The sequence below is a fragment of the Ptychodera flava genome, chromosome 5 (genome assembly GCF_041260155.1).
Source record: "Ptychodera flava strain L36383 chromosome 5, AS_Pfla_20210202, whole genome shotgun sequence".
NCBI classification, from domain to species: Eukaryota; Metazoa; Hemichordata; class Enteropneusta; family Ptychoderidae; genus Ptychodera; species Ptychodera flava.
The window spans coordinates 43478416-43490464 of record NC_091932.1 but is presented as its reverse complement, the minus strand read 5'-3'; the positions used below and the strand labels follow the sequence as shown (position 1 = coordinate 43490464).

Here is a 12049-nt window from a genome sequence, read left to right as displayed (position 1 = left end):
CCGACGACCACCGCCCTTTAGGGACTGGTCAGTTTCTTCAGCCTGGGGGGGGGGGCGGTGGATTCATGGGGGGGGGGGTCACCCTGTTTTGTGACTTTGGTGATAGGGGGTCACCATGTTTTTGAAATGCCCAATAATGGGGGGGGGGGTCAGTGTGTTTTTGAATTTTGACACAGGCTCATCATTGCCTAAAATGCTAGTGTCAGCCACAAATTTCATCATTCAGTTGTATTTTTTCGGCGCGGCCTTCGGGCGCGTAACTTTAATAATCAATCATATTTTTCAGCACGCCCAACTTTAACATATCAAGCATACATACATCAGAGATATGTTCAATATTTTTCAGCGTGCTCTTCAAGCTCATTACTTGAATATATCAGACATTTTTCAGCATGCCCTTCAGGTGTATGACTTTAATATACAAGGCATATATATCAGAGATATCAGGATGTTTCATATTTTTCTGCGCGCCCTTCGGGCGCCATACTTTAATAAATCAGATATATCTTGATGTTTTCTAAGTGAAAGTGTACCATTATGAAATCTGCATTTCATATGAAAAGGATGACAAATTCCTGATATTTTTCTGTTCTCTCAATGAGAATTCAGTATGAGAAAGCAACATGCACAAATATTTCACAAATTGACACTTTGAAATTCCTATCTTACAACTGACATGTCAACAATTTAATTAAAACATAGAATGACTATTTAAAATATAAATATATGTAAAATATAATATATATATATATATATATATATATATATATATTATATATATATATATATAATTCATGTCCACCTTTTGTTTTACCTGTGTCGCGCCCCTGGGGGAGGGTCACCCTGTTTTCGAAATTTGGAATAGGGGGTGGGGGTCATCCTGTTTTCAAAATTTGGAATAGGGGGGTCAGCCACTTTTTGATGTCGGCAAAAAATAAGCCACCGGCCCCCCAGGCCGAAGAAACTGACCAGTCCCTTAATTGAATCACATCATGGTCAAAGAGGCAAGCATATCATAAACAAGTTGCACGACTTTTCTTGGTTGCAGAGCATCAATTGACCTTGCATACGGTTCATTTTCAACTCGGTTTAAAAACAAGTCTACCTGACAAAGACCTTACTCAGCCAAAAACCAACTCCGCTAAAAGCCAGCTCAGCCTAGCCTACATCAGCTCAATCAAAATTCTGCTGGGTCCAGTATCAGTTCCGCCACAAAGCATCTCGGTCTGCACCTGTCTTCAAACCGGCCAAAACAACTCTTACCTATCACATTCACCGATGGACTGAAGGATTTCTAAGTATGGCTCATGCCATGTAGTACACAGTCTGTGTGCTGCCTCCATGTTCATACCTCCTAGTAAAAATGCAAATTTTATTGCGTCACTTCTGTCAGTAACACTACCAACTATGATTTCTTTCCATAACTTCCAATGATTCTGCGTACTTTCCGAATGAGAATTCTCTAACTGTTCAAGCAAGTTCTTTTTGTAAATATACTTCTTTTGCTTGATAAGCTTTTTATAATGCTTTTTTTAAAGTAAAGCATCTACCTCTAATGAAAGGATCACAAGGGAAACGACTTAAAAGTTTACAAGCCTCGTTTAACTCTGTGCGTACTGAATAACAAGAATTATCAAACCAAGGTTTCTTTTTCTTCGTTTTTGATTTCGATTTTTTGGAACAGGGTCTTGATGTAATGATTACTGTTGACTGGTAATTGGAACATTTTTGTCAGTGTCGAAAAATGCGGAAGATACATGTAACGGCACGCCGATCCTCACTATTGGTGCCAATCTGGCTCAACTGTCTTCTTCGATAGCTTTTACAATGTGCTGTTGATGTATTGCTTCTGAAGTGAACTGCGCTGATGCTGAGTCAACGTTGCTATCGTATCAAGTTATGGCCGGAATCAGTCGATCAGTCTTCAGTTCTCGCTCAAGTCAACGTGAGCGCTTCGTACAAGATTGCGGATGGCCATATTGTTGAAAAGATTACCCTGTGTAATTGTGAGTAATTTATAACCCAAAATCATGCAATTATGAGATATATTTTTTTCTACGATTTCATATTAATATTTAGTATATTATTTCCGTTCATTGTATGTAATGTAATATACGTCTCTGACCAGTTTAAATATTACCTGTTGATGACCCGCCACAGATAGCTGCGTTTTCACAACTACCAAACTGCGACTACATTGTGTGTGTGTGTGCGTGTGTGCGTGTGTGCGTGAGCGTTATAAATTACACAAATGACTTCAAGTACAAAGTAATAATATCTGTTATTGCAGTTTTGTGCATCCTGCAATCTTCAGACAGAACTAAAAGGAATTTTAGCTCTGCACTGTCATTTATATGGTTGAAACGTACTATTCTATTTCTAGTTGTTTCATAAATAATATTTATTGATTATGTGCACCTTTTCTGATATACAAAGATTGCGTCGCTTGCTTATGTTAAAGTAACTCTATGCGTCGTCAGTAATCTACCCGGAGACGTCAAAGATCTGGTTCTCGTCTTTTAGTGACCAAATAAACTGACAACTCTGTGCAGTTCCATATTTCTTGTTACGGAAAGTTTGCATATGATTAGCCCAGCGTGTCCTGAAGGTGTTGTCAGTGAGGCAGGTGTAAACCTTCTCCATGTTGTCCCCGTTGATACCTTGACCTTTTAAACGACACCTTTGACTTGAAAGGCGCCCTTCAAGGAGCATGTATACTTGTCACCCGCTGGTCGATATTTAGTTGGTCTCCGGTGATTACTCTCTTATTATGCGATTTGATTATACTATATATATATATATATATATATATATATATATATATATATATATATATATATATATATATATATATATATATATATATATATATATATATATATATATATATAACAAAGCAGGTCAAGACGCACCAACTCAGGACACCAAGCTCTTCATTTATAAAATTTATTACACCGACGTTTCGTGGGAGTAATCCCACTTTATCAAGGTTAAAACAATCTGAAATAAAATAACAACGACAAACTTAAAGTAAAATACACATGCTAAAAAGGATTGAATCATACAGAGACTGGAAAACGTGTAAAAGTTAAAAATAAAAATTTGCGCCAACTTACAAAAAAGGCGAGCAGGAAACTGCCCCGCTTTCCTTCGAACCCAGAAGTCGAATGGTCAAAGTGTGGGTATTGTTTCAAAACAACGTAGAGGCTTATTTATACTTGAAAGACATTTGCATATTAAAGTGTAGGAAAGGTGGCAGTGCAAACCATACAGAAATGACGTACTAAAAATATCTGACTCTAAAAATACAGCTCAAACAGGTGAAATTTAGAACCGTGGACAATAACGTATATATATATATATATATATATATATATATATATATATATATATATATATATATATATATATATATATATATATATATATATATCATATTACATTACATTATATATTACATCTGTTCTATCTGCGATATGATATCTGCGAGATATATATATATATATATATATATATATATATATATATATATATATATTACATCTGTTCTATCTGCGATATGTAAATATGTAAACTCATTATTTCACATTTGGCCCCTCGTAAATACCCCTCTTAAAAATTTAAGGCACAGCTGTCGTGACGACACACTGGGAAGATTGTTTATGTGGTGTTTTGCTGACTACCAATAAAATTACCGACATATGTTTCAGAGTTTGATTGGCATAGATTTGTGAATAAAATTGAAGTTTAACGCAGATATAAAGCCTGCGATTGAAGCTAAGAAGGCAGCTCGGAATTGCAACAGCTCACTGACGACTGTCTCTGCCGTCGTGAAGTGATTTATATCCATCTGATCTGTCAGTCTTCTGATCTGTCAGTCTTCCGATTGTCGTCCAAAACTACTGAAAGATGAAGTGCCTTGCGCTTGTTCTTGTCCTGCTATGTGTAAGTAACAATGAATTTTCGAATTAGATCACGAGTTTGCAAATGAGTGTGTTGAAGTGACAATGAATTTTCGAATTTCATCAAAATGTTTGAATGAGAGTGTTTAAGTGACAGTAACTTTTCGCATTTGAACAAATTTACAAATTATAGTGTGTAAGCTACAATAACTTATCACATTTACAAATAAGAGTTAAGAAAGCCATAATTAAGCAATAGTAGCCTTGCGCTAGTCAGTACCAATTATTATTTATAGATGTTAAATGTTTGAGTGATATAATTTTTCCCACTAAAATTTTGTTGCAATATTTTACTACTTTTTTATGATTTTTTTTTCCTGTAATTATAATTTTGGACCAAATGGGCAACACTTTTCATAAGCTACAATCTTTGATCAAAAATTTTGGATTTGTTTTGGTTACATTTTATGAAGGCAAAAATATGGCTTTGTTGCTGTGCTGTGCAATGAACGTTGACGATAACAGTATCTGCGGTTTACATTTCAGTTTCTTTGATACGATTATCAGCAAGTACGGTACCCGTAGAAAGCCATAGTAATGAAAGAAACATGGAATGAGGCGAATAATTACACAGTGACACGTACCTTGGCATGACAGTGTTGTGTACAACAGTCAGCTCTTTGATTACTAGTGATCAAATCACTGAGAATTCCAAGAAAAGTTCACGACGGATTATGTATTTGCTGAAAACTGAACATATGTGGAAGCTCGTTTACTGTACCAAATGATAGGTTTGGTTATCGGTTATTTTTGCTGCTTCCATTGTCCTTGTAACTTTATCTCGCGCGAGAGAATACTGTTTGTAACAATTTGAATGTGATTGTATTTTTTCGACTATTTCCTCTTCACCTACTGCCATTTACTGAATCACCTATGAAATTCACACAATTATTTAATATAATTTGGGTCGGATAATAGTGATTAAGCAAACAGATTTGTTATTTACGGTAGAGACAAGCTGTAAATGATTGAGTTGTTATCCCATTGATTCATTGATGTCAGGTCATTCTGAAAAGGGGAAAGTCTTTCTGGAATCAGCATCAGCAACAAACGTTTGTTATCTCTTCAATTGGCATTCTGCAAAGGCTACCATTAAAGAAGTGAACAGAAGTGAACAGAATCACATCGGATCAAAAATATGAGCAGCAAAATATTATTTACCCCTTCCAGTGCTTCGGGTTTATCTGGCTACGAACAAGTACATTAGTTAAATCGTAAATGAATACAATCGAGACATTTCATCATATGAGCTTTCATCGCTAAACTGAAGTAAACATAATGAATGATAAATATATTGCAGACTCCCTTTCACTTCATCTACTGTTTTTTCTCGTTCACGGGATGCCTAGTTTGTCACGTGTGACACGAATGATAAACCGAAAGAATCGAAATTAAAAATTGCAAGAGCACTTTGTAACCATAATATCAACTAAACATTGTCGTTCATGATTGATGTACTAATCTTTGGATAAAAAGGTGTGCAATGCTGCTAAATGCATTGGGAGAGAGTACAATAGGAAGCAATTTGTGTGAGTCGATCCCGTGTGATAAGATCATGGCGGCGGTTTGTAAACGCAGTGATAAGATCATGGCGGCGGTTTGTAAACTCAATGATATGATCATATCGCGGCGGTTTGATAACCCGATGATAAGATTATCACGGCGCTTTGTAAACGTAATGACAAGACCATCGGCGGTTAGTTAATTCAATGATAAGATATTAGCGACGCTTTGTGAAAGGCAATGATAAGATCATCGCGGTGGTTTGTAAACTCAATGATAAGATCATCGCGGTGGTTTGTAAACGCAGTGATAAGACATGGCGACGATTTGAAAAATCAATGATGAGATCATGGCGGCGGTTTGTAAACGCAGTGATAAGATCATGGCGGCGGTTTGTAAACTCAATGATAAGATCATGGCGGCGGTTTGATAACTCAATGATAAGATCATCGCGACGATATGTAAGTCAATGATAAGATCATCACAGCGGTTTGTAAACTCAATGATGAGATCGTGGCGGCGGTTTGTAAACGCATTGATAAGATCATCGCCGCGGTTTGTAAACTCCAGGATGAGATCATGGCGGCGGTTTGTAAACGCAGTGATAAGATCATCGCGGCGGTTTGTAAACGCAATGATAAGATCATAGCAGCGGTTTGTAAACGCAATTCGCGGCGGTTCGTTAAGGCAATGATAAGATCATCGAGGCGGTTCGTTAACGCAGCGATAAGATTGAAGTCGCGGGTTAGTCAGGGTGTCATATATTTTCAAAACATGAGAAAGTGTCAAAAATATTGTTAACATAATTTCCAGCTACGTATAATAAAACTCTAATATTTCAAAAACTTTGAAATATCTGTAAAATATAATACTCTGCCACTTGTGTGTATGCAATGGTAGTCATACCATAAACAGTCAAAAATTCAGTATTTGACTAACATTTAAAACTATCAACTGATTCTTTCATTTCACAGATAGCAAAGCAGTCGTTTGCGGCAGGTAAAAATAAAATCTTCACTTACTTCCCTCTTTTCGTTAAAGATTGAGACAAAGATATAACAACTAATGATGTCTTTAAACCCAATATCACTTTTATGCATAACAATACACTTTGAAAAGTGCAGTATAGAAAGAAAAGAACATTGCATAAAACATTGTTGTCAATGTCTTTACATGCAGCTGCTGAGGGAATGTATTCATTTTCTATATTGGATTACTTGAAAATATAAATTGATACTATGTAAGTATGCAGCAATCTTTCATAATCTTTCGATTATACTTCAATAGGTCCTCCAAGAAACCTAGCAGAGGCAGTGAGAATAGGTAAGATAATTTCGATTTCTTCTAGCACCACCACCACCACCACCACCACTACTACTGCAGCTACTACTACTACTACTACTACTACTACTACTACTACTACTACTACTACTGCAATTAATAGTTTCTACTGTTGTTGTTACTCTTTGATTTGAAATTCTTTATTGACTCTTTGATTACAGCAGTAAAAACGCGTATCCAAAACCTATTTTGTACTTGGTATTCACTTTGAATCATAGAATACTGTTTTCTCACTATTTCAATGCTATTATCTTTTTGTTAGCTAAAGAGGACCTGGATGAGGTGAAAGAGGCAGAGTTAGAGGAGCTTCCGCGTGATCAAATCGAGCGCAAACTTGCAAAATGTAAGAACTACATTTAATATATCACGTTACGAAACTTAAAAATTGAAACTTTTAGGCGATGCATTGTGAGTTGAAAATCATCATTATGGACCGTCCATAATGCCTCTTTTTTACTATTTTTGAAGTCTAATTAGCGTAGAATTGAGTTAAGGTAGAATGCGCCTGGTGGACAGATATTCGGACTCCCAAACTTTTGCAATTTTTTTCTGTTCTACTTCTCGTGGAGGCTCATTTTTAGCTCACGTGTTCACACACGTGAGCTAATGTCATAGCGATGTCTGTCTGTCTGTCCGTGTGTGTGAGAGAGTGAGTGTGTATGTGTGTGTGTGTGTCTGTCTGTCTGTCTGCCTGTTTATACGATAACTCAAAAACGCCTGTACAGATTCAAGTCAGATTTGGTTGACAGGTACGATATGCTACTTGCAAGAACTGATTAGATTTTGGCTTGCATATTGATGAAGTTATGACGTATCAATTTTTTTCATATAATGGTTTCCCTTTGGAGACAGTAATGGCAGTGTCGACATATATTAAGAAATACTGCACACAATTTCATGAAACTTCTCACAGATGACAATCTCAGAACATTATGATGATACTGTGAGTGCCATGTCAATTATCTGCTCATTTGCATATTTAATGAACTTTTGTAGTTAGTGACATAACTCTGAAATTCCTGCACCGAATTTGATGATGCATGCAGCAAATAGTGAGCTGATGTATAGCTAATTGTACTTAGAAGCATTGGGCAGTGTAAAGTACATAAATAGCTCATTTGCATATTTTATGAAGTTTTGTAATTGGTCATATAACTCCGAAATAAATGCACCAATTTGACGAAATCAGCTGCAGATACTGATCCGGCAGATATCTAACTGTGGTGTAAAGCATTTAGTAGTGTGAAGTTAATAAAGGGTTCATTTGCATATTTGACGAATTTTGTAATTAGGTATATAACGCTAAAATTACGGCACCTAATTCGGTTAAACCTGGTACAGATATTGATCTGATATACGTCTAATTGTACTGAGAAGCATTCGGTAGTGTCAAGTTAATAAATAACTCATTTGCATATGTTATGAAGTTTGGTAACTAGTCATATATAACTCCGAAATAAATGCATTAAATTTGATGAAACATGCTACAAATGTTAATCTGATAGATATCTAATTGTCCCGTGAAGTATTGAGCAGTGTCAAGTTAATAAACAACTCATTTGCATATTAAATAATGTTTTGTAATCAGTGATTTAACTCTGAGAGTACTGTGCGAAAGTTGATGAAACCTGCTACATATAATGATATTACAGATATCTGATTGTTCTGTAAAGCGTACTACTATTAATGAACTTGTTGTAAAACAGGTGAGCACATTCAGTTCACATCTGGTAAAGCTCTTGGAGTAAGAAACATTTTTAGTCACAATTTTTAAAAAAATCTAAAATTTTATTTTTTCCCCACAAATTAACACAGAGATGATGGCCATTACGAATTTTAAATATCGGTAAATGTGGGGTAATTTGTCTCTCTGATATGGTACCAAAATTTGCATGGTAACCCCTGATTTTTATATTTTTTTTTGCTTAGAGAATGGTTGAAAGTAATATTGAGCAAAGTTTGAGCCAAAGTTTAAGGAATTCACTTTTGATGCACATACTACCTTAAATGATCATGGACGATGTATGTGCAAATAATGTATTGTAGCAAGGTCACGTAGAAGTAGTACATAATGTCTTGTAGCAAAGGTCACGTAGATGTAGTACATGCCTCATATAGAGAACGTCTGTCGCCATGGCTGCAATATTAACTAATATCGGCAATTTTAAAAACCAATTTACCCCTAGAGGGTCCGCTGGTTCATAAGCGGGGAAGTACTGTTTAACAAAAGCCTTGCTGTTTTCTCATTATAATTTTGATCCCGTCTTCATCAGAAGCACTCGTGCTAAACTTTGTACCCATGTATGCTTGCTGATGGCATGGTTAAATCCAAAACAGGAAGAGGAAATATCAAACCGATAGCTCTGTAACGCCCTCCCTTGTAGAGATTTTACCTGGAAGCTCCCTCAAGTGGCCAAGGCGTGTGAAGGTCGTACGAGAAGGAGATAGGAGATAGCGTCAGACTTTTAATTAATTATTGGTAAAAATTTCAATGAGAACAATCGAGAACGGTATATTCCATGGTGTGACCTTGTTTAATCTTAAGAAACAATCAAAGACTGGCGAGAAAATTACCACATGATGACCAATTTGTGATTATGATGGTTTTGTAGTTACGTAAGTTAAGCAAAGTATATAACTTTGTAGTGAATGTACACGGACGACTTAGTATTTTAGACGTAGAGTATCACGTTGCCATTTTGAAATGAAGAGTTAAAATGGTGCTACGATCAACATCTTAGTGTGTCAACTTCAGTTACTGAAGAATTACGATCTAGACTTATACCTTAACTCCTATTCCCCGAAAAACGAATGCAACTGTTACAGCACTATGAACGTATCAGTGGAAACTTAAAGCTCCACTAGCTGTAACTTTTTTTTTGACCTCAAAATATCTTCCTATTCTCTTCTGGTTTTCTCTGAATTCTACCATCTGAAGGATTACTACGGACATTTTGATTTTCCGCCATTTTGAAAAATTTATGTTAAGATTTTAGTGCAGATATGCAAAATTAATATCCATGGATTTTGCTGTTTCGCATAAGGCTGCGATTTAACGTTTTGGAAAAACATTTAATCGCATTGTCATCTTTATCAAGTTCATAATTGCACATACAGTCCCAGCTGGTTTATTTATGTCCGAGCACATCGTGCAGCGGAGGTATTGTCCGAGACACGACAACACCGAAGCGTATGATGTACGAGGACATAAATCCCGGTATTTTGTGAGTATCCTTATTATAATACACCTTTGAGTCCAATTTTACATGGAAAAAAATCAAAATTAAATCGTTTTTGGGATGTCCGTCGCGCACTGCATTGAGCGTTCGCGAGCAGACTGGGAAATAGTCTGGCAGAGACGCTGGTATTCGCGTTCTTCCCTGTCAAGCAGTTGGACAGAGGCGACGCGAATCCCAGGGTCTGGACGTTCTTGCAAGCGACCGGTCGGATTTCTGCCTGATCCGGGTACTTTATAGAACTCCTTACATCCGTCAATCAGAAACAAATGACAAGTACCAAAGCCAAATAAAATTAAAAATGACAAATGAAAACATACCGCGTACATAGGTCTACTAGCTACTATATATATGTATAATATTCTCTCCGCCCAGTAAGATAGGTGTTTCTTTTGATGTCACTACCTTATGAATATTCATATCCTTGCAAGAACCGACAGTCGCTGTGTCTGGAAGTGCGTCCTCTCACAGCAGCACAGCGTAGCCTCCGAATGCAGGCCCATCGCGGCGCACAAAACAAGGCACAGCGACTGCAGGACTGTGGAGAGTCTAACTAGGATCGTGTTCAGCGCGTCTGCAAAGCGCACAGAACGAAATTTCAACCCTCGCAGCTCAGTGCACGTGGTAGAAATTGTAGGTCAGTAGCATAATTTCATTCAAATTCACAGGTTTTGGATTGACCACTCTTAATTTCTTGAAGTACTGAATATCTAAAAGTATATTTTCTGTTAAAAATTTAAAGTTGTACTCCGCGTCCTCTGATACTGAAACCTACTTAACGACGAAACTGCCTAAGTTACAGACGCAGGTATATAATAATAAGTGTATACACCTCAATTAGCTCATTCTCACAAACTTATTTTAGTTTGAAAGTAAAATCATAAAAATATCGCTTCAAGATACGGCTAGTGGGGCTTTAATAATGTTAATATTTACTCATCATCTTTTGGTGACTGAGCAGTGGTGTTGCTTCATTTCTGGATATTTTCCGCCCGTCAATGCCACTTACTACTTGTAGATTATTTGCTCCTGACCATCACTACACAATGTGTTTGTTATCCATCGAAAGTCGTCGTTGATTATGCACTGTTATAACACTATTTACAACGAAATTCATCACACAAATCCCTAGGAAGGTTCTATACAATTCATTCTAGTTTCGTTTATATCTTTGATAAAGATGTCCTTTTCATGTCACATTAAATGTTTGTAGGCTTATATAATATAAACATTACATAGCGATAGAATTTATGATCCCTGTAGCATTAGACAACTTGCCTTTCTGACGTCGGGAAAATGTCACCAAACCTTTGTCGATAAATCTCCGGCAGGTTTAGTGTACAGTGAAATGTCGTTACAGTTTGCGATGCAAATCAGTGTGAGCTCCATCAACCTTGATAGAAAAAATGCAATGCTTCTATACGAATTGTACTTTTATGATATTTGACTGCGTGTATAGTCATCGCGTGTCATTGCGGACACTCACAAAATAGCAGACGTATGGTCCTTTCACAGAGCATAGAATCAATGCGGCTTGTGCCTTCCCAAGGAAGTAAAAGAATACAATGTTTTTGGTGGGACAACATGATTGTGAGAAATTCAGTCTAAAATAATTTCGATTTACTCATTAAGTTAACATACTGCTCTGTACGTACTCTCAGCACCAGATGTTGTCATCGTCATTGGATTTAACTGAACGTCGATTTTGTTATTTTACTGCAGTCGAACATCATCTTGACCAGATGGGCAAATTACAGGAACTACAAGACAAAGGAGAGTTTCAAATGGAGGCAGTGAAGGGTAAGATTTCTTTGGTGCTGAAACCCATATGGGCATGGATCCTTCTTTGTTTTACCGTTTGTTTTTCTTTGCATCGTCATTTTCTTCTTTACCCATCCATTTCTTTGTCAGTCTTGATTTAGAAAACCTCTGCGTAAAGGCTTCTGATACCTGACGCACGGCTGAGGGTCTATGGGAATCTGTGTACTTGACCTTAATTACGGCTGG

At 36.7% G+C, this 12049-nt stretch overlaps 1 protein-coding gene across 1 annotated transcript in view; it reads left to right on the top strand.

Moving 5' to 3' along the window:
- The first annotated feature begins 3743 nt into the window (after positions 1 to 3743).
- LOC139134031 (BMP-binding endothelial regulator protein-like) overlaps positions 3744 to 12049 on the top strand; it is a 39924-nt gene continuing 31618 nt past the window's right edge. Inside the window, exons 1-5 of the mRNA XM_070700880.1 lie at positions 3744 to 3945; positions 6440 to 6464; positions 6753 to 6788; positions 7069 to 7149; positions 11765 to 11842. Of these exons, the coding sequence (XP_070556981.1) occupies positions 3910 to 3945; positions 6440 to 6464; positions 6753 to 6788; positions 7069 to 7149; positions 11765 to 11842 (256 nt within the window). The 5' untranslated portion in view covers positions 3744 to 3909. The remainder of the gene's footprint in view (positions 3946 to 6439; positions 6465 to 6752; positions 6789 to 7068; positions 7150 to 11764; positions 11843 to 12049) is intronic.